This window comes from Chiloscyllium punctatum, chromosome 7, assembly GCF_047496795.1.
Source record: "Chiloscyllium punctatum isolate Juve2018m chromosome 7, sChiPun1.3, whole genome shotgun sequence".
Lineage (NCBI taxonomy): Eukaryota > Metazoa > Chordata > Chondrichthyes > Orectolobiformes > Hemiscylliidae > Chiloscyllium > Chiloscyllium punctatum.
This window is the reverse complement of record NC_092745.1, coordinates 90,542,740-90,567,038: the sequence shown is the minus strand read 5'-3', so window position 1 is coordinate 90,567,038 and position 24,299 is coordinate 90,542,740. Positions and strand designations below refer to the sequence as shown.

The following is a 24,299-nucleotide window of genomic DNA, read 5'->3' as shown; positions in this document are numbered from 1 at the left end:
GTCCTTCAAATGACTTTTGTCAATCTATATCATAATTAAGGTGTTCAGTTGCAATACCTTTGTTAAAAGCTGTCATATTTCTTGATGAATACATTGTCTTCCAGTATAGCTATTATTAGATGGGCTATAAACTACTCCCGCTATTGTATTCTGTCCCTTGTTATATCTTATCTCCACTCATACTCATTTTGCTTCATCTTGTTGAGTTAAAGACCTCAGTGAAAAAGCAATAATTTGACATGCTTTATTATCTGAGCTATTGCTTCTTTTCCATTTTGTCCATGTTTTTGAAGTAACTTGGATTTTTTTTATTGATCAACCTTGGACACCAAGAACCAGATCTCTGTACTGGATCTTAGATTAAGCCCATTTATCTTCACTTTTGACATTAGTTTATCCATCTTGAAATGCTGTCCATTTAACCTATTATTTTTCTCTGACTGGACCTTATTCACTGCATTATTACTGTTGATCCTTGGTCATATTATTCACTGATTTTCTTTCCATATTGTTACATTTATGTTTTTCTCTTTAAATTTATAAATTTTCTCTCAGTTGAACATTACCCTCATAGCCTGGTTCGTTCCCCCATGTCCGCTGAAATAGCTGCAAGGATGATATAATTTCAGCTCTCAGCAATTGGAGAGTGAAAAATCAATTCGGTATCCTGTTTTTGGTCATCATGCTTTCCCCCCCTGTTGAAGAGTTATGTATTTAAGTATGTGTTTGTGCGGTGCCAGGTGAGGACATAGCCATCTATGATGGGTAATTCTGGTAAGACTGTTGAAGTTTACAGAACAAAAATGTCTTCCAGGATAATGCTTCAGAGGGAATTGTACCCCACCAAAAGTGCCTTCAGGAATGGATAGGAAAATATTATTTTTAAAATCAAAACCAGTGTTGCTATTTGTGTCTGGTATGATTCAGCTGGACAAACATTTTTAAATTTAGGTTGATTATTTGCCTCAGGCAAGCAGAGAGTAATGCAAGAACTGTAGTCCAATGTTTCTTCTAAGATTCCTCTAATATTAGTTTGATTTAGACCAAAAAAAATTCTTCCCTCCTTCTTCTGTGGTACAAATTGTGAATCTGCCAGGAAAGTCATTGCTTTGATGTTTATTAAAGAACTGGTGAGAAATTATTTTAAAAATGTCATTGAGTCTCTGGAAAATGTTAGCCATTAATAATGCAATCACCATAAAATGTTGAAGTTTAGCTACAGAGCCCTTTTATGAAAGAAGAAATGACCTATTGTTAATGGTGTAAATTCCTTGGGGGCTTCAGAAGGGAAGAGTAAATAAAGACCCTTAGCTCTGCAGCTGAAGAAGTAATTACTTTTCTTCCTGACATGTTGTCCATGTTGTATGGTTTTATTGAATGCTCGTCCTTGCTTTCATTTTCTCCTTTGGCCTTTCTCTTCCTTTTCTTTGTAAACCCATCCAACCTCAAAACTCTGCAAGATGTCAGTGCTTTTCCTGTGAATTCCCAATTGTAATTGCTCTATCATTGACTGTACCTTTAGTTGCCTCGATAACTAAATTTTCTCCTTACATTTCTCTGCTTTTCTACTTTTCAGACACTCCTTAAAACCTGTTTCTTCGACAAAGCTTTTTTTTTCATCTGACCTAATATCTCTTTGGCTGGTCTAGTGTTATTCTTAGTTTTAGAATGTTCCTGTGAAGTGCCTTGGGATATTTAATTAAGTTTATATGTGATACATAAATGTGTTGTTTAATTGATTCCTGTAAATGTATTTTTTTCCGACTAACAATTGTGATATATGATTTACCTAAAATATCTAAGCTGCTGATATTAATAATTATCTTTTTAAAAATAAATTAAAATGCACTGTTTTTAACTGACTTGAAGGTTCATCTGAAGCCAACTCTGTAAGTCCTGGTTGCTTTAGAGTAACAATACTAATCAATTGTATTTTAACTGTGATGCACTTATAATAAATACCCTCATTATTTTGATTTGACAATTGATGGATTTGGCCTCCAGGAAGATGTTTACAGTTGTCAATAATGCATGAAACATCAATTGAAGTTTAGACCATCCGATCATGTTTATGACGTGAAGAAATTCATAGGAATGGTTGAACACACATTAGGGTTTAAAACCTAAAGTAGCTTCTGAAGTCCTGGCAAATTGTAAACCAGAGATAACCACAAATGTATTTTGTTTGTGATCCTCTAAACAGTTGTGATTGAATGCTAATGCATTGATTTACTGGTGCCTAAAAAAAAGAGACCTCAATATTTGCACTACCGTTTGATTTCCTTTACTTAATAAAGTCTTCTATTTACTTGAATAAAAACAAAATAACATAACGCTCTTTTTTTTCTTATTGACTCATAACCTTCTTCATTTAACCTCTTTGTTTCATCATTTTTCTGATCCTGGCTAGTGTAAATCACCGTCATTCACGGCTGCATAGACTTGATAACCTTCTACTATGTATTCAATTTCCTCAGCAAGCAGTTTGTGCAGTGTAATTAAACGGTGATGCGCACCGGGGAATTGTCCCTTTAAACTTGCCTACAAGCCCCATCAGGCATTTCATGGAAAAATCAAAGGGATCATTTTCTTCTACTTATCCCTCTTACCCCCAAATAGTTTATAAAATGAAGGATTAAACTCCATATGGATAGTCTCTCGGGTTGAGGAATTTTCCACGTGACTGCTATTTCCTGGTACCTGAATTGGTTCTGTAGAATCTGAAGCCCTTGCCTGCATATACACGGTGAGGGAGGGCAGACTTGCAGCTTTAGGAGAACATCAGCCTTTGCTGATTATATCATGAAGGTTTGCAGTTCTTGGGTTCACGATTTGCATTTGATTCTGAACCCCCACATTGGACATGTTAAGATGAGTGCTAAGTTAGGATGAAGCAGAGATGATGCGAGTGGTAAGAGACTGTTTAAAATCTCCTCGGCACCTCTCGCCGCCCCACGACCGGTGAGTCTTCAAACTATCAGGGTAATTACAATGACGGGAGCATGGAATTGTTTTGGGCGGGGCGTGGGGTGGGGGGTGGTGGTTGGTGGCGATAGGAAATTTTTACAAGATGCGAGGTGGAAATAACAGATCAAAAAATAACCGTCAGCTGGGGACATATGTCTGGATGAAATAGTGCAAGCATCCCGTTTGTGAAAATCCCACATCATGATCATGGGAGCTGGTGCCAATAATTCATGTATGTTGTATACTTTAATATTGTACACCTTAGGGTTTTCAATGAAATGCCAATCTTATGCCGTCAGAATCGTTAGTTTTTAGTTTTAAAATGTGCGAGTTATTCATTTTGTTCGCTTCTGAAGGTGTTTTCTGCATTCACCATAGGTCTGTTGTAAAACCTATTACTGTACAATGTACAAGTTGTTTGGCATTAGTAAAAGTGTGAATAAGTAATGGTACTTCAAAATGTAGCCGTTGAGAACTAAATAAGCATGTTATTTAATGAAGGGATGATGTTTAGCTCCTCCTCTTCCTCTCGACTCTAATTTTGATTAGCTGACAGCGCTGTAGCAACAGTGACATTTGTGGTGAGAAAACGTCTCATTGATTTTCGCCTCTCTATTTCACAAAACCCACCTCTGAGAGCAGACATTTTCATTCTTCACTGAGATTTGGCTTTTGGTTTGTAGTTTAAAATAAGCTATACGGAAATTCAAACCTAGACTCTGGAGCAATAGTTCGGTGCCTGAAGATGCATTTGAAGGGCGAGTCGGGGTTTGGAAGCTGGTTAACTGTTCCTGCTGTCGCTGATGTCCTGAAATATACCTGCCTTGTCTGCTGGTCTTCCAGGGAGAAAAGCAGTGTGGAAGTTGAAATCAAAGAAAAGGAGGAGGCCATCAAGCAACGAACGAGTGAGGTCCAGGTGAGTGTTAATTGCAGCAGTTTATTTTTAAGTTAAAGGATCAGCATCTGCAAAGTCATCTTGCCCTTGCTGTATTTTTCTGGCTATTTTTCAAGAGCTGAGATTTTGCCAATTTTACGAACAGTGAAAGAGTATTGTTACAATGTCAATCAGTTACATCATGCAGAATTTTGCTAAAGGCAGGCTGTAGCTATTCTTCATGCTAAGAAAATTGTATTACTATTGGAAAAAAATATGCTTATGATCTGGTAGTACTGGTAGATAATTTTAAAAATGTTGAACGATGGTAAAAATATGACTGAAAATTACAATTGTTTTTAACCACCAAAGATTTCTAATTGCTTTGAATACAATGACATTTTTAGTTTCAGTTGTACACGATTAGTCTGAATTTAAAATATCTTATGTATCTCATGATGTTAAGCATATTTTTGCCTACAATTTCAATACGTTGATTTGACATTTAGTTTATTGTCTATTACTGCTTGCGATTTAGTGAGTAGTCTTTCTCCATTTTCTCAGGTATTGCAGCAGTGGCTGTACATTGATCAGCAAAGAACTTACATGGCAGTCTTGTCAAATTTCAAGTTGCATTAATCCTGGCTATTATGCAATGGCAGAATTAGCTTGATGGACAGATGATGATATAGAATAAACTGACCTGCTTTTCAGTTGGTACTTGTTATATAACCTTAGCAGATAATCATAATGATAATTGGCTCCAGTATTTTGCTCTGAAATAATTTTTCAAACAGAATGTTATAATTATCAGCACTAGACTTGATTACAACTGTATGACATCATGGTTCATTCATAAAAATGCATCGGTATTTTTACTGCATTGTGGAATCTAGTTCAAAATAAGTTCTCCCTGTATTAGCATTTTAGCAGGTAGTAAGCTAATGTTTTAATGATATGCTAACCTTTTGTGGTTTGCAGCATAGTATCGTATTTCCAGTAGAATCTTTAATTGACCATTTCCCCCTCTGTGTTTTCCTTTATCTGATATTATACTTTTAGTTGGCTGCACACCAGCTTTCACATACTGCCTTTGTTAATTACTGTATTATTTTTATCCAGCGAGGCAGAACTAATTTGATTTTAATGTTGATATATTACTTCTCAGTGTATGTTTTAATAAAAAAGAGCAGAGCTTGCCAGGGTAAGCCATATAAGAAATTTCCACCTTGCCATTGCTACTAAGGCAATATTTTTTAGGAGTTATCGTAGATGATGCAAATACCAGGAAACACGATGGTAATTGTTAACTCTCATCACTTAGCTTCTGTCTGCTCTCATAAATCAGTTGTCAAAATGGTGTCAGTGCATATTAGAATTTTGTTTTAGACTATAACAGATCAGAATGAATGTCTACCTGGCGCATAAGATGACCTAGTTTTCCAGCCCCAAAATACATGTTTTTGTCTGTATATGGCATTCAAATTGAGCTCTTCTGCCACATTATGCTTTACTTTCATTAGCTGTCCGATTCATTTGTTCACTCCATAAATGCATATTTTAATTAGCTTAAAACTGGGTGCAAAGGATCAAGTGGGCAGTTTGAACTTTGTTGCGAAAATGCGAGAGACGTTTAATACAGAACATGCTATTCATGGCAATTAGGAGTGGAAATGAGTTTTGCAACAAAGTAAATGAAGTATGAGGTTGATTTCAAGCTAAAAATTATAACGTTAGCTAACTCTTCAAATAACTGTGCCACAGCAAGGGAATTTTGTGTTGGTGGAAATTTTGAAAATAGAAGAAATCCACCTTCAAGAAGCAATCTCAGACCAAATGCCCCACAAGAACAGAGAATGTCATCCTTACTTTGAGAAGCATGTATCGGAATGATTTCTTAAGTTGTCGGAATGGTTTTATTGTTACCAGAGTTTAATGTGTATATATGCAATGACAATTTCTAATAAGAGACAATTTAACCACTTTCTCCTTGACATTCAGTGGTGTTACTATCACTTGAATCCCTGGCTATCAAAACCCTTGGCATTACCTTTGGCCAGAAACTCAGCTGGACTCACCACATATGCTGTGGCTAAAAGAGCAGGTCAGAGATCATGAATACTGCGGTGAGTAACAATCACTCCTGACTCACTGAAGCCTGTCCACCATCTACAAGTCACAGATCAGGAGTATGATGGAATACTCCCACTTGTCTGGATGAGTGCAGCCCCAACAGTACTCCAGAAGCTTGACACCATCCAGGACCAAGCAGCCCGCTCCTTTCACCACCGATGCTCAGTACACACTGTTGCTACTGTCTCCAAGATGCACTGCAGGAAATGACCCAAGGTCCTTAGACAGCTCCTTTCAAACCCACAACCACTTCGTTCTACAAGGACAAGGGCAGCAGATATATGGAAACACCACCATCTTCACGTTTCCCTCCAAGCCACTCACCATTCTGACTTGGAAGTATATCACCATTCCTTCACTGTTGGTAGGTCAAAATCTTGGAGTTATCTCCTTAAGGGCATTGTGGGTCAACGTACAGCATGTGACTGTAGCGATTCAGGAAGAGAGCTCATCACCACCACCTAAAGGGTAACTTGGGCGGCAATAAATGCTGGCCAGCCAGTGTTACATAAATCCCACGAGTGAATGCATTTAAATGAAACCCTGAACCTGTAAACATTTCTGAGAAACAGCTAGTTGGGTATATCCACTTTATAAAATGAAATATCAAATGTTGTGGCAGAAAGCCACAAATTTTCTCAGATGAGCAAAAAAATCTCAATGCCAAAATTGTTAGTTTCCAGCAATTCTCCATCAGACAGCAGCAAAAACAGATCACATCAACAACATGGATGAAATGCCCATGGATTTCAAAATGAACAGTTCAGATGAAAGGTTCAAATCATTTGTAGTAAAAATCAAAGGACTTGAGATTACAGATTAGTAAATTATATGCCTATTTTTAGCCCCAGGTGAATGATTTTTGAAATATCATGCATCTGAATTTTGGCTCACATCCATTACAATTCAAAGTTTCACTGAAGTAAGTATATGTGAGGGAGATCCAGTGTATTGTTGACAACTGCATCCTTCTGATGTAGCAATCATTGCCCATTCATGTGGTGAAGTAGAAAACAGGGTTTTTGTCTAGGTAGGAACTATAAAAGTTTGGCCTGTATGCTTAAAAAGTAAAATAAAACTTGGATTCATGTAGCTTTTTCACTGCTTCACAACATCGTAACTTATGTCACAACCTGTATGTTAGTTATAGAATTGTAGCAATAGAACATAGAGCAGCACAATGCAGGGACAAGCCCTTTGGCCCATTACAACTGTGCCACTCTGATGCTATTTGGTTGCACATGGTCTGTATCCATGTTTTACAACATAGAGAGCAGGATAGTCAATTTTAACACAGCAAGGTTCCATGAATTGCAGTGGTATAAATGAGAAATCAGATCATTTATTTTAATGTTAATTGAGTGATCAATGTTGACAAAGGCAATGAATGAACTCCACTGCTCTTTAAATAATGAGATCCTCCAGTGACATGTGAAAAGAAAAAGATTGTGAAGACAAATATAGATCCCTTTTAATCAGAAATGGGGAACATTATAAAGGGGTTCAAGAAATTGCAGAAGAATTAAACACAAACTTTATTTCTCTCTTCACAAAAGAAGATAAATAATTTCCCAGAAGTGTTAGGGAACCAAGGATCTCGTGAGAGTGAAGAAAATTTTTGTTAAGAAAAGGTGCTAGAGAAATTAGTGAGGTTAAAAGCTGACAAATCGCCAGGGCATGATAATCTACATCCTAGAGTTCTAAAGGAAGAGGCACTGGCATTGATGGTCATTTTCAAAATTGTGTAGACTTTGGAGCAGTTCCTTTGGTTGGAAGGTAACAAATGCAACCCCATTATTTTAAAAAGGAAGAAAAAAATCAGAATTACAGATTGATTAGCCTAAAATGAACAGTGGGTGAAAATACTATAGTTAAAAGACATAATAACAGAACATGTGGAAAGCATGAACAGGACCAGGCAAAGTCGGCATGGGTAAAGGCAAATCATACTTAAATCTACTGGAATTTTTCAGGATGGAACTAATATAGTAGATAAAGGAGAACCAGTGGATGTGGTGAATTTAGATTTCAATGAAGTTTTTAATAACATCCTACACAAGAGGCTAGTGGGCAAAATCAACGTGCACTAGATTGGTGGTAACGTACTGGCATATATTGTAAATTGATTGACAGATTCGAAACAGTGGGTGGGAGCTAATGAGTCTTTTTCCAGGTGACAGGTGGTGACTAGTGGTGTAGTGCAAGGACCTGTGCTTGTGAGGAAATCAAATGCATTTTTCCCAAATTTGTTAATGAAGCAAAACTAGATACAGGGAGGATTCAGGGCAAACTAGACAACTTATGTGCAACTTTGCAGATGCAGTGTAATATGGATAAATGTGAAGTTATACAGCAGAACAACAGAAGACAGAGTTTAATTTAAATGGTGATATGTTGGGAAATACAGAGGGGAGTGCGCGAGCAATTAAAAAGATGAAAGATATGTTCTTCATTATTAGAGGATTTGAGTTCAAAATTAGGACTGTGTTTATTGCAGATATGCAGGCTTTGGTAAGACTATACCTGGAGTAGTGTGTCCAGTTTGGTCTCTTTATCTGAAAGAAGACATCCTTTCAATAGAGGCAGTGCCATGAAGGTTCACTCGGCTGGTAGCTGGGATGGCAGAACAGTAATATGAAGAATGATTGATTGGTTTGACTAGACCTGTGTGTTGAGAGTGGGGCGCTGGAAAAGCAGAGCAGGCCATGTACAATCCGAGGAGCGGGAGAATCGACATTTTGGACATTAGCCTTTCATCAAGCCCTTCTTGATGAAGAGCTAATGTCCAAAATGTCGATTCTCCTACTCCTTGGATTGTGCATGGCCTGCTCTGCTTTTCCAGTGCGCTACACTCAACTCTGACCTCCAGCATCTGCAGTCCTCACTTTGTCTTAGTTGACTAGACATGTAGTCATTAGAGCTTACATGAACAAGAGGGGTCCGATAGAATTGTATATGTGTTCAGCAGGTCTGGGCATACTAGATAAAAGAACCAAGTTCACAAATCACACAGCACCAGGTTATCATCCAACCAGTTTATTTGGAAGCACTAGCTTTCATAGCACTGCTCCTTCATCAGGTGGATGTGGCGTATGAGATCATAAGATGCAGAATTTATAACAAAAGATTTCAGTGTCATAGAGTGATATACTGAACAAACTTGAATTGTTAAGTCTTTCATCTTCTTTTAGTATGGGTTGCAGGTTTCAGTTCATTAATATGTAAATCCCAGAACTTCTTTTAAGTCACCTTCTCAAGATAACTGAAGGTTTTGTAACAAAAGGTGAAATCTCCAGCTCAGGCAATGCATTAAAAGGTGTGAGGTCAGAGTCTGTCTGTATCCTAATCTTGAGTCATACTGATTCTATTTCCAAACTGGAATTTATAAAACATTACATGTATTGACTGCCTGCAAATTGTGCATTGTTTTGAACAGAATAGAATGTATCTGCAAATACAAGTTCACCCTGTAGACGTGTGTGTGCGTGAGAGAGAGAGAGAGCTAGTGAGAGTGCGCATGAGGGAGTGTATGTTTGCGTGTGTGAAAACTTGGTAAAGTGTGTATGTGGGTATGATGGAGTATAAGCCTGTGAGAAGGTGTGGGGAGTGTATGTGTGCGGGGAGTGTGTGTGTGTACATGACATAGGGTCTACGTGAGAGTGAGGTCAAGAGGGAGTGAGCACGAGAGCAAGAAGAGTGTAATGGGGTGTCAACTGTAGTGTGACATGAACCCAAGATCCCGGTTGAGGCCATCCTCATGGGTAATGAACTTGGCTATGAGCCTCTGCATGGCCACTTCACATTGTTGTCTATCCCGAAGTCCACCTTGGAGGATGGTCACCCGAAGATCCAAGGCCGCATGTTCCTGACTGCTGAAGTGTTCCCCAACTGAGAGGGAACAGACCTGTCTGGTGATTGTTGTGTGGTGTCCATTTATCTGTTGTTGTAGTGTCTGCTTGTACCATGCCTCAGGGCATCCTTGTCTGCAGCATGTGAGACAGATAACGCTGGCCGAGTCACATGAGTGTGTGTTTTTTAACTTTGTCCACCCTGGTCTGACACTGGCTCCTCCACATCACAGATACAAGGGGGGTGTTTCCCCTGGCTAGGTAGCCCAGAACCATAAGATTACAATCCAGGATATGGAGTGGGCCATTTAGGATTAAGATAAAACATTTCTTCGCGTAGCAGTTGATCAGTCTGTGCAACCTAGCAGCACAGAAGGCTGTAGAGGCCAATTCAATGCATTTATTCAAGAAAGAGATGGATGACCTTGTAGACATGAAAGGCATCAATGCCAGTAAAGAGAAAGTGGAACTTTGACATTAAGGTCGAGGATTGGCCATGATCATATTCACTGGTGGAGCAGGATTGATGGGCTGACTGACCTGCTGCTCCTGGTTTCTATTTTTCTATGCTGGTTTCCCTCCAAATGGTCAGGTGGAGCCTCAGCTTAACATCCTGTCAGAAAACTGACACCTCCAATAATGTTTCACATGGGACTTGTAACCAGTATATTCTGACCTTTAGGTGATAGTACTGCTCGCAAATGAGGGCAATTATTTAGTACAAGTTTACATCCTGAAAGGTGAAAAAAAGACCTGCAAATTCAACCTTTTCATTTAATTTTATCAGGTTTTATGAGATGGGTATGTTTTATCCTTTGATTTAAGGTTAAATAAAGTTATGGTCCAGGAAATATGATCTCTTACTATTGTAAATGGATATATAAGTCTATATGACTTGGCTATCATTGGAACCTGGGGCCTAAGGCCAGTCCTATTGAAACATCATTACCAGCTTTCAACTTGGACATGAATGAAATAGCAGATGAACTTGCTGTGGTTCGGCCAGATGCTGGTGGAAGCATGTTCTCTAGCTGAAAAGATAGGGCTTGAAGAGATTTAAGGACACTGTAGGATTTACCCTGGCATGATTGGGGAAAGGTATTATTAGAGTCAGTCTTGAACTTGGAAATCAGTTTGGGAATACTTTGAAGTGACACTGAACTTTCATTTCCCATTTGACTGAGTTGCAAAGTTTGTTGGAAGCTCCATGTCACTTGAGATTGGTTTCTGTAATTCAGCAGTGAGTGAAAAGTAGCATATCAATGTAATATCGGGTTTTCAGTCATGTTGGAAGTTAAGGATGAGTTGTTAATCCATCGTTTAATGTTATTGGTTGTCTACCAAGTAACGTTTAATCAATGTTGCTTTTAGTGTGTTGTTACAATATAAGTCTTGATGTCAAAACTTGTCTAATTTTCTTGCATTATTCGCAAGGAATTCAAAATAGATTTTGAAGTTATTGGTTCCATGGGAATTGTAACACTTTGTACAATTGTACATTGGGTGAACAGCAACAAGGCATCATTGATATGGAGTTCTTGTCTCAAACTGCTCATGTCATTATTACTAACAGATCTACCCTTCAATGAATGAATGATTTTATTGTCAGATATATCTAGAGACTGAATGAAAATTGTTTTGTTGCCACAATCCAGCACCATTTTGAGTTACAAAATGAATGAAAAGAAATAGAGTTCATTTCTGTTCAAATTGGGTCTCAAGCACTGCTCCAGGGCTTCTGCACGGTGCTCCAGGCCTCGAGGACTTCATACCCCGGGAACCTCAATGACGACACCGATGCCCCAGGAGATCTCAGCTCTGCTACTGCTGCTGCCACCTTGTCAACACCACCAAGAGTCACTGTTCTGGGCCTATCACAGCCAGGAGTCCCCACTCCAGGCACTACCACCATGACAGCTGCGACCTCAAACGTTTCTTCCGCTGCCTCCATCTTTGGGCCTACTTTTTCAATCGGGACACCCGCCCACCCATCAAGGACCCCTTCTCCCACCTCTTACACACCCCATCCACCTGGACACCCCGTGCTGGCCTTTTACCCGTCCTTGGCCTCTTTATTTCAAACTGTTGCCATGATATCAACCGCTTCAACCAGTCCACCTCCCGTCCTCACAACACGCTGACCTGCACTCCCTCCACTCCAACCCCAACCTCGCCATCAAACCCACAGACAAGGGAAGTGCAGTAGTAGTCTGGCGCCAAGCGCCAACTCGCAGACACCTCCTCCTACTGACACCCCCCCCCCACCCACCCGATCACAACCTCACCTCCCAACCCCAAACCATCTCCCAGACCATTCATAACCTCATCACCTCTGGGGATCTCCCACCCACAGCCTCCAACCTCATTGTCCATGAACCCCACACTGCCCGATTTCTACCTCCTACTGAAGATTCACAAACCTGACTGCCCTGGTCGACCCATTATCTCAGCCTGCGCCTGTCCCACTGACCACCTGTCTTCCTACCTCGACACCGTCCTGGCCCCATTAGTCCAGGAACTCCTCACCTATATTTGTGACACCACCCATGCTCTTAACCTGCTCCACAATTTTCCTCTTACACTCCCCCCCCCCCCCCCCCCCCCCCCCCCCCCCCCCCCCCCCAACACACACACACAATCCCAGTTCCAAGCCTCCAACTCGTCACCACTCTTAGGACCTGTCTGTCAGTTCTCCACCCCTCCCCCCACCCCCAGTGACTCACCTTCATCCACCTATCGCTTTCTCAGCTACCCACCCCACTCCCCTCCCATTAATCTCTCAGCCCCAGCCCTTAAGCCTCATTCCTGATGAAAGGCTTCTGCCTTAAACATCGATTCTCCTGCTCCTCGGATGCTGTGTGACCTGCTGTGCTTTCCCAGCAATACACTCTTAACTTTGTATCTTGGACGTCCCTTTTCAGGCTGGAAACACAAATTTCACAAATTTCCTAATAACTGTCAGATAGTTATTGTTCAGATCAATCTAGCGACTCTGCTCTGTACTTCTTCCAATACAAGATTTTGTCATGGTTTTTGACCATGCACCTGACCTCCTTGAACAATGTAATAGCTTTGTCATTTTTCATATCCACAGTTTCACCTTCATTAATTACGTACTTAATAGCCAACAGTATTTCACTGGAACAAAAATAAGAGACGCTGGAAAAAGTCTGCAGTTCTGGCAGGATCTGTGGAGAGGAATCAGATTTAATGTTTTCTGATGATCCTTCTTCAGAACTGGAGTATCGTGGTGCTTCTTAGTAAAATCTGACGAGTAACACTGGGCTGTCTTCAGTTGAAAGCAAACCCTATCACAGTTTACTGACACAGGGGCAGTTTTGGGTATCTTTATAATGCTTCTAGATGCCTTTTGTGAGGTGGAAGTTGTGAATTTGAAAAGGTTTTCATTAATGGGCTTAATGCAGAATTCAAAATTGGAAGGTGGGCTTGTAAAGGTTTCAAGCACATTGGATTGGAAAACAGGCAGAATAGGTAAAGGAGGCTGTAGGAAGGATATTCTCAAACTTGAGTGGGTGCAGAAAAGATTTTAAAAAGATGTTGCTGGAACTGGAGGTTTTGAGCTAGAGGGAGAAGGTGAATAGTCTGGCACTTTTTTCCTCTGGAGCATTGGAGACTGAGGGGTGACCTAAAAGCAGTTCATAAAATCACGAGGGGCATCAATAGTGTGTGTGGCCAAGATGTTTTCCCCATGGTAGAGGAATCCAAAACTAGAGGGAAAAGGTTTAAGGTGCGAGGGGAATGATTTAAAGAGAACCAGAGAGATAACACCTTCATGCAGAGGGTGCTACATATCTGGAACGAGCTGCCAGCAAAAGCAGTGGAGGTGCATATGATTACAACATTTTAAAAGGTATCTGGATGGGTATATGAATAGGAAGGGATATGGGCCAAATGCTGGCGATTGGGATGTCTGGTCCGCATGGATGAGTTGGACCAAAGGGTAGGAATAATGGATAGGAATAATGTGATCAAGGATAGTCAGCATGGTTTTGTGAATGGCAGGTTGTGCCTCACAAACCTTATTGAATTCTTTGAGAAGGTGACCAAGGAAGTGGACGAGGGTAAAGCAGTAGATGAGGTGTATATGGATTTTAGCAAGGCCTTCGATAAGGTACCCCATAGCAGGCTAATGCAAAAACTACGGAGGTATGGCGTTGAGGGTGCATTAGAAGTTTGGATTAGGAATTGGCTGGCTGGAAGGAGACAGAGGGTAGTAGTTGATGGTATAGTTTCATTATGGAGCGCAGTTACTGGCGGTGTTCTACAAGGATCTGTTTTGGGACCATTGCTGTTTGTCATTTTTATGAATGACCTGGAGGAGGGGCTTGAAGGCTGGGTGAGCAAGTTTGCGGATGACACGAAAGTCGGTGGAGTTGTGGACAGCGAAGAAGGATGTGGCAGGTTACAGCGGGATATAGATAAGTTGCAGAGCTGGGCAGTAAGGTGGCAAATGGAATTCAATGTAGCTAAGTGTGAAGTCATTCACTTTGGTAGGAGTAACAAGAAGATGGATTACTGGGCTAATGGTAGACTACTTGGTAGTGTGGATGAGCAGAGGGATCTTGGTGTCCATGTACACAGATCTTTGAAAGTTGCCACCCAGGTAAATAGTGCTGTGAAGAAGGCATATGGCGTACTGGGCTTTATTGGTAGAGCAATTGAGTTCTGGAGTCCTGAGGTCATGTTGCAGTTGTATAAGACTCTGGTGCGGCCTCATCTGGAGTATTGTGTGCAGTTTTGGTCGCCATATTACAGGAAGGATGTGGAGGCATTGGAACGAGTGCAGAGGAGGTTTACCAGGATGTTGCCTGGCATGGTAGGAAGATCGTATGAGGAAAGGCTGAGGCACTTGGGGCTTTTCTCATTGGAGAAAGGAAGGTTTAGGGGAGATTTGATAGAGGTGTACAAGATGATTAGGGGTTTAGATAGGGTTGACAGTGAGAACCTTTTCCCGCTAATTAAGTCAGCTGTTACTAGGGGACACAGCTTTAAATTAAGGGTTGGTAGGTATAGGACAGATGTTAGGGGTAGATTCTTTACTCAGCGGGTTGTGAGTTCATGGAATGCCCTGCCAGTAGCAGTGGTGGACTCTCCCTCTTTATGGTCATTTAAGCGGGCATTGGACAAGTATATGGAGGTTATTGGGCTAGTGTAGGTTAGGTAGGCTTCGGTCGGCGCAACATCGAGGGCCGAAGGGCCTGTACTGCGCTGTATTTTTCTATGTTTTTCTATGTTCTATGTCTGTTTCCATGCTGTATGACTCATAGATGAAACTGTTTTTACCTGCATATCATCATCCCTTTCTCTGTTACTTGGCTGACCAGAGATGTCGCTATCTCGTTTTTTTTCCTGCTTACCGTGAGCATGAATTGGATGGATTTACAAGTTGATACTCAATTTGTTTGACTGCATTATGAAAACACCTAGTACATAAACTGAATTTCAGTGTACATATTTTTCATTTGACTACAATTACATCTTTTATGGGAGATTTTGGGAGGAAACAGCAGAGTTTATTGATATTTGCATGGGTCATGCTGTTCAGAACTTAATTTTAATGTACTTCAGTAATTATTTCATATACGTCCATTATATCATCTCTCATTCGCTATCTGTGGAAGCTTTTTTAAAATCCGAGATTCACTTTATTTCTTTAAAGGAGCGTAACCTAGGTTCACCTTTAATGATGACACTAATGTTATTTTTGAGCAAAATGTCAAGACATGTTGAATGCAGTTTAAGTTGCATTTCTCAGTTGTATGCAGCATTGTTTTTGCTTTTTGTTTATGCAAGATAAGATAATCAATGTTGGCGGCATCTGCTGTTTCTAGAAATACAGAGGAGCCTCGATTATCCCAACAAGATGGGCGGGCACTATTTTGTTCGGGTAATTGATTATTCGGTTAATCGATTCATTGCCTTTCCTCTAGGGCTCGGAGTTTTCTTTTAAGTCTGCTCCCCATTCAAGAGACTAGCAGCAGCATAGTATGTGTAACCCCCCCACCCCTGCCCCTCCCAACTCCGTCCAACACCGCCCCCCGCCCGGCTCCGCAAACCCCGTCCAACACTGCACCTCCGCCCGCTCCCCCAACCCTGTCCAAAACCACCTCCCTGCCCGCCCCCCTCAAACTCGTCCAACACCGCCTGCGCCCAACCCCATCCAACGCCGCTCCCCACCCAGCCCCCCAACCCCATCCAACATTGTCCCCAAACCCCTTCCAGCAATCCCCTGCCCGGTCCCCAAACCCCACCCAACACCGCTTCCCCACCCCTGCCCCCAAACCCCAGTCCAACACCATTCTCCCCCCACCCCATCCAACACTGCCCCCCCCCCAAACTCCTTCCAACACTCCCCCACCCAGCCCCCAAACCCCATCCAACACTGCCCCCTGCCCACCTCCAACCCCATCCAACACCAGTCCCCCACCCAGCCCCCCTGCCCACCTCCAACAGTGACCCCCTGCCCACCCCCACTCCCCATATGACCACGTCTGCCCCCAACCCCACCCCTACACCTAATCCATTCCCACCTGTTCACCAGGGCAGCCGGATTGGACATCAACAGCAAGACTGCTGCGATTTCTGCTACCACCTTTTAGGGGTGAGTCTCCAAATAGTGTGCACGTACGTGCGCGTGCACACAATGTTTTACTGCAACATTTTGACAGGTTCCACCTTTGCCCTGTACAGGACAATGTTGGAGAGATTATCTGCGGAAGGGGGGGGGGGGGGGGGGGGTGGGTTCAGGGTACATGCCTGTGTAGAACTCCAGGGAAAGTGTGGGGAGAGACAGAGAGGGGGTGGGAGATCAGTCATTTAAAGATGGTGCCTGCGCTCCCATCAGTCCAGGACTGTTCTCAACAGCACTTTTAGTCATTGTAAACAAAAGATGCGATCAGTGTTGGACACACATCTTTGATGTAATGTTTCTGTTGGGACCTAGAGATCTCTTTCGGATAATCCGATTTTCGAATAATTGGTATTCGGATAATCGAGGTTCCCCTGTATACAAAGTTAAAAATCACACTACACCAGGTTATAGCCCAACAGGTTTAATTGGAAGCGCACTAGCTTTCGGAGCGTCGCTCCTTCATCAGGTGGTAGCAACGCTCTGAAAGCTAGTGTGCATCCAGATAAACCTGTTGGACTATAAACTGGTGTAGTGTGATTTTTAACTTTATACACCGGCATCTCCAAATCGTGACCCCTGTATACAGTTGAGTTACCACCATTGTTGCACTTTTTTTGGCTTTTGACCGTTTTTTTTCTTGTTTCCTTACTTGCATGAACTGATCAGACCTGTCAACTAAGTGAAGGGTTGGTGATGCAAGTACATAATGAGAGTTGTAGTTCCTGTGATGTTGTGCTTGGAGACAACATTCCAATATGGTGTGAAATGTTAATTTGGGTGGGAGAAAAATTATTGTTAGGCAAAGCAAGAGTATTGTCTTAAACAATGAAAGTGCAACTGTGTGTCATAAATTTAGGGATTGAGCCAGATCATGTACGAAAGTGATGAATGGGTAGAAGAAATATCTGCAGATAAGTGTCTGCAGTTAGTAAATAGTATTATATCAATTGTCAGCAGCTATGTAACTGACACTATAAATTAATATTGAAGCTTTAAAATTGTTTTTTCCACTGTGGACTTCACTTTGACATGGACAGTTTTGAGAAATTTTGAAATGGAGTGTTGCAGCCCACTCAATGAAATCTATTTATACATACAGGCGTATATTGTACCAGTTTCAAAATTGTTGGGATTGTTTCTTTAGCTTTGTGTAGATTGGTAAGACTCTTATCAGAAGACTGTCATATCTGCATTTTAACTATGCCTACTTTGGTGAAGGTACCAAAACAAGTATTCCAAATTCAGTGTTTGTTACTTCCTGAAAATTTGGAAACAAAACCTGAGCTGTAGGTTGCACATCAAACTGTGTGCAACCTACAGCTCCACAAGGAATTGACTAAGAAACAAAGTCCCTGTCAAAATATATATACATTCATCATACCTTTATTAGCTGTTATATATTTGATTTCCATGCATTGCCCTACTTTTAAATTAGATTAGATTCCATGCAATGTGGAAACAGGCCCTTTGGCCCAACAAGTCCACACCGCCCCAGACCCACCCAGACCCATTTCCCTCTGACTAAAACACCTAACACTATAGCAGTTTAGAATGGCCAATTCACTGAACCTGCAAATCTTTGGACTGTGGGAGGAAACCCACGGAGACACGGGGAGAATGTACAAACTCCACACAAACAGTCACCCAAGGCTGGAATCGAACCTGGGTCCCTGGTGCTGTGAGGCAGCAGTGCTAACCACTGAGCCACAGTGCCGCCCTTTAATAAATTCAATTCAAATCGGAATATCTGTTTGAGAGAGAAATTTGATTTTCTTTGCAAATGTACGTAGTCAAAGTAGATGACTAAACATTTAAAATATCCTTCTGTAGTGATGGTTATACTGAAGGACTTTTCATTGAGTGCACTAAACCGTAGCAATAATGTAAATATTTTGATAACTAAATTAGTATCTCAGTCCTGCTCGTTAAGTTGTGTGAAGTTTTGTATCTCTGCGAATAATTTACATTAAAATGGATCAACATTAAATAATGAGTTTCATGCAATGTTAGCAGAATGTTTTCACATATTTTGAGTCTCTGGAATGGATTACGAAAACGTTTGCAGTTTTTTTTTGCTTTAGACGTTTGTTTAATTATAGTTATTTTAAAATAATAGCACCTAAAAGCCTTTGTATTTTAAATCTAAAATTCAGGTGATCTTGTTCTATCTCATTTAAAACTGCTGATTTGTAAGATTTGGAGCTGTGAAGTCTTTGAGTTGATCAAATTCCTCTCATTTCTTTGAGAACAGAATTTTTCACCATTATCAAATAAATGGAATTCAATTTTACCTGAACTGCAGGGTTACATTAGATTAGATTACATTACAGTGTGGAAACAGGCCCTTCGGCCCAACAAGTCCACACCGACCTGTCGAAGTGCAACCCACCCATACCCCTACATTTACCCCTTACCTAACACTATGGGCAATTTAGCATGGCCAATTCACCTGACCTGCACATCTTTGGACTGTGGGAGGAAACCGGAGCACCTGGAGGAAACCCACGCAGACATGGGGAGAACATGCAAACTCCACACAGTCAGTAGCCTGAGGTGGGAAATGAACCCGGGTCTCTGGCGCTGTGACGCAGCAGTGCTAACCACTGTGCCACCATGCCGCCCACAAAGGTGCAGTATCACCATGAATTAAAGTTACAGCGACAAAGTTAAAACTGAGAACATGTTGAAAAATTATGGTCACCACACCTGCAATGTTTTCACTGACTTCCTTTTTATAAACAAGGATGGAAGACATTTTAATGCTTTTGGATTTGTCACTCGAATCAATTTTTATATTATTTTACTTGGGTGAATCTTACTTCCTGATTCAAAGTTAGGATGTCTGACATATTAGCCCATTTCTCCACTGTAATTGCTGATACAATTATAAAAATGCATTTCATAATTTTTTGTTGATCTTGTGTTGGTCTTCGGCCATTCCCTCTTTACTGATACAATTGTTAAAACATTCCTTTTTTTAAATTTTCCTTGTAAGGTTCTTGCCATTCTCCCTTTTTTTTAAAATATATTTCTTACTACCTTTTTGTTCCATTTTGATCTTTGCTTTTCTGGTAAAGATCTTTGCTTTTGTTTTTGCATTTTTGTAAACTTTGTCCTTTTAAGGTTTTTTTTTGTAACCTCCTTGTCTTCCACGGTTGGCTGTTACCTCTTCTGTTAAAACAAAATGTGTGTAATGTAGAAGAATGCTGACTGCCTTTGGGAAAATGGAGCAGTGAATCAGATGTCTTACTGCAATACTGATGAAATAAGGAAGACCAAATTGCAATAACATAATTGACCAAACTAAATACAATTTCAGTTTACATAGAACATAGAAGAATACAGCGCAGTACAGGCCCTTCGGCCCTCGATGTTGCGCCGATCAAAGCCCACCTAACCTACACTAACCCACTATCCTCCATATACCTATCCAATGCCCGCTTAAATACCCATAAAGAGGGAGAGTCCACCACTGCTACTGGCAGGGCATTCCACGAACTTACGACTCGCTGAGTGAAGAACCTACCCCTAAGATCAGTCCTATATCTACCCCCCCTTAATTTAAAGCTATGCCCCCTTGTAATCGCTGACTCCATACGTGGAAAAAGGTTCTCACGGTCAACCCTATCTAACCCCCTAATCATCTTGTACACCTCTATCAAGTCACCCCTAAACCTTCTTTTCTCCAATGGAAACAACCCCAAGTGCCTCAGCCTTTCCTCATAGGATCTTCCTACCATACCAGGCAACATCCTGGTAAACTTCCTCTGCACCCGTTCTAGTGCCTCCACATCCTTCCTATAGTATGGCGACCAAAACTGCACACAATATTCCAGATGCGGCCGCACCAGAGTCTTATACAACTGCAGCATGACCTCAGGACTCCGGAACTCAATTCCTCTACCAATAAAAGCCAGTACGCCATATGCCTTCTTCACTGCACTATTTACCTGGGTGGCAACTTTCAGAGATCTGTGTACATGGACACCAAGATCCCTCTGCTCTGCATTTCGAGTTTCTTGAAGAACAAGTAGATGAAACACCCCGATGGTGGAAAGTAAGTGATTTAGCACTGGTTCTGAAAATGTGAAATGAAAACAAAATTCAGAAATTGCACAACCGGTTAGGAGCATCTGAGAGAACTAGAGCTAACTTTGAGGTGGTATGATGGTTGTTGGGGCCGGGGAGGAGGCAATGTCAAAGCAGGCGGAGAATTCACATGATAATGGCATTAAATATCAAAGGAAGATGGTTAAATTCATACATAATGGAGATCGACTTTGCTTGGTACTTACATGGCATGTATGTTGCATTAGAAACTCTTTATAACACTTCATGTCTGCAGACAAATAGAATGTTAAATGCTTGTACATTTTTTTTGAACTACTTGCGAACTTCTGTTACTTTTTTTAATGCACTGTGTCAGCCCTAGAGTCCACTTCCCATTCAGTAATCTTTGACTATTCAGCACGTTTTTTTCTCCTGTGTATATATTGTGTGGTATGATTTCATTTCGAGTTTCTCTCTCGAAGAGAAATCAGTCTACAAGATCTCCCTCTTCTGTACAGAATTCGAAGTCTGTACTACCAAATATCTGTTTGTTTGTGCTGAACATTGTGCATTCATCAGTGAAAATTCCCACTTTTGACTTTATGCAGGAGCAAAGTCATTGAAACAGTTGGGCCTAGAACACTATGCTGAGGAACTGTTGCATTGATGCCTGGAACTGGGATGGTTGGCCAACAAGAACCACAACCATCTTCCTTTGTGCTAGGTGTGACTCTAAACAGAGGACACTCCTCCCAATTCCCATTGACACCTCCAGTTCTGCTTGGTCTCCTTGATGCCACCCTCAGACTTGGGCAGGGGTTGCTTTTTCCTCATCTCTGGAAATTCAGCTGTTTTGTCCGGATTTGTACCAGATCTGTGATGTTGTCAGCAGCTGTTAGACTTGATGGAACCTAAACTTAGGATCAGTGAATGGGTTGTTGCTGTGTGCATGCCACTTGATAGCCATGGTGACCAGGGTGCACTTGTTTTCACCCAAGAGTTTCTCTTGAATGTTATGTTTTGATTGTTGGGGACTGCTTTTTAGCTTTCGCGGCTACTTTTATGTTCTCGTTCACTCCATTTATTGGGTAATGAAGTCACTTTATAACATTACTTTCAGTAATTGTGTTCACTGTGCGTATTTGGATTTGCACAAAGGCAGAATTTATAAAAATTCAACACTATTCTCAATTACCAACCCATTTAACTTAAAGCCACAATGTTCAAGGGAAATGATTTCTTGATACATTATCAAGGTAGGTAGAGGAGGAACAAAAGATGCAGAAGAATTTGGACAGGCCAGCAGAGTGGGCAGAGAAGTGGCAGATGGAATACCAAGTGAGAAAGTGTGAGATAATGCACTTAGGGAAGCTTAGACTATCTTCTAAATGGGAAAAGGCTTTGGAAATCTGAAGCATCAAGGCACTTGAAAATCCTAGTCTAAGATTCTCTTCAGGTTAGCATGCAGGTTACTTGGCAGGTAGGAAGGCTAAATGCAGTGTTAGCATTCATTTCAAAATGGCTAGAATGTATGAGTGGGGATGTACTGCTGGGGCTGTATACGGCTCTGGTCAGATTGCATTTGGAATATTGTGAGCACTTTTGGGCCCCATTCCTGAGAAAGGCTACGCTGGCCTTGTAGGGGTTCTGGAGGAGGTTTACATGAATGATACCAGAGATGAATGGCTTATCATATGAGGAGCAGTTGAGGAGTCAGGGTCTCTGCTCAATGGAGTTTAGAAGGATGATAGACAATCTGATTGTAACTTAGAGAATACTGAGAGGCTTGGTTAGGGTGGATGTGGGGAAGATGTTTACACAAGTAGGACACTCGAAGACCTGAGAGCACAGCCTCACAGTTGAAGGGGTGATCCTTTGGAATTGAGATGAGGTATTTTTTCAGTCAAAGGGCCAATACCCTGGAAGTAATTGCTACAGAAAGCTGTGAAGGCCAGCCTACTAAGACAGGTTCCTGATCAGTAAGAGAATCGAGGGTTATCAGGAGATGGCAGGAGAAAGGGGTTGAAAAACCTATCAGCCATCATGGAATGGCGGAGCAGACTCACTGGGTCAAATGATCTAATTCTGCTCCTCTATCTTATGGTGCAAGACCACAAGATAAGTTGGTAACAAAGGTTTTATGGTGAAATTAACTGGCACATACTTCTAAGTACGAAAAGTCTTCATCCTGAACATACCTCGCAGTGCTGGAATATTCTAACCAAGCAATTAGTAACCTTTTTTTTTACTGCACCTCAAATTTCAATCTCCATTTAAGAATTGAGCAAAAGCTTTACTGTGTCAACTGGCTCTTGGCTCCAGGCCATTGCTCATGATCCTGCTCACAACACTCCAAACTTCATCTCCACCAGCTGCCAGAACACTCACCCACCATTCTACTCTTCTTGCATCACTCTTACTGTTGGCACTTAATTATCTAGCTACTTGTTGCTCTTCAATCATAGATTGTTCCACTCTCATGTTGCAGCAAACATGGATGTGCAACTTCTCTCCCAATGCTTCCATTCTATTCGTCATGGCTTTTCTGTTGTGAATTTTCCTGGGTCATCTGGGAAATTCAGGGTCAAATTTGCTCCTCTCCACTGTGTATTTTGAGCATTGCTCTTGGCAGTACTTTTTAGTGATTTGAGAGGAAGATGATGAGCATAATAGCATGATTGCATTTGTCCTACTTTTTGTGATCAGGACATACCTGGGCAATTTTACAAACTGCCAGATAGGCTATCAAGTATTCATTGAATCCATAGAATCCCCACAATGTGAAAACAGGCAGCTCAGCCCAACAAATCAACACGACCCTCCAAAATGCATCCCCCTGCCCTATCCCTGAAACCCTGCATTTCCCATGGCTAATGCACTTAACCGACACATCCCTGAACACTGGGTAATTTAGCATGGCCAATTCACCTAACATGCGCATCTTTGTACAAGTATTGTACTTGTACTGGAACAGCCAAGCTGCGGGTGTGGCTAAGTGACAAAAAAAGCATAGTGCAAGGCACAGGAGAGTAGAAATGGAGTGAGTAAACTAACAATAGATGGGTTGAGAAATATGAATGATTACAACAAACTCAATGCCAGTACCTGTTGATTTAGAGAAAATGACACATTGGTTCTGATCCAGATAGGGATCATCTACATTTAAAGAGAAATTCCAACATTTCATTTTAATCTATAATATTACACTACAAGATTTTTATTTTCTTTGAAACAAAACAAACTTCATTTTATATTAATTAAACACTATTGAATTAACTTTTTGTTTTACAACTATGCATGTTTTGCATTCAGGTTTACTTTTCAGTTTCCAAGAATTTTCTTATACATCAATTTTAAAGTTGTTTATTTCTATAGGAACCCCAGGAGTGTGGCCCAGTCCTCTGGATAATTTTTTTCTGCTCCACTTCGACACCTTCCACTTGCCATTGCTTCCCTGTTAATGCCTCAGTCTCTTGTTTTGGGCACTTTCTTAATATTTTCAAACTAATCTGCATGATGCTTTCTTTTGACACAAGGCTCTGCGGAGGATTACAGTAGATTTTTCCAGTAGCTTCTGACTTAGAAAATCATCTGTTCATTTTCAAAATTCAGATTGAGATTAAATTTCAACTGGGTTCCACACATGGAAGTATTTTCTCTGCTAATAATGCGCATCTTTTTAACTGTCATTTACTTGAGCTGTTCTCTTTTAATGAGTTGTAAACCATATTTAAACTGTATCTAACCATCTCTACAAACACCATGATTAATTGAA

General features: G+C 41.0%; 1 protein-coding gene across 5 annotated transcripts in view; it reads left to right on the top strand.

Annotated features, from left to right (window-relative positions):
- Nucleotides 1-24,299, top strand: part of eps15 (epidermal growth factor receptor pathway substrate 15) — a 177,921-nt gene that overhangs the window by 100,440 nt on the left and 53,182 nt on the right. For all 5 annotated transcript variants that reach the window (XM_072574277.1, XM_072574278.1, XM_072574279.1 and 2 more), the window contains one exon: nt 3,811-3,883. In XM_072574277.1, coding sequence (XP_072430378.1) covers nt 3,811-3,883 — 73 coding nt within the window. The remainder of the gene's footprint in view (nt 1-3,810; nt 3,884-24,299) is intronic.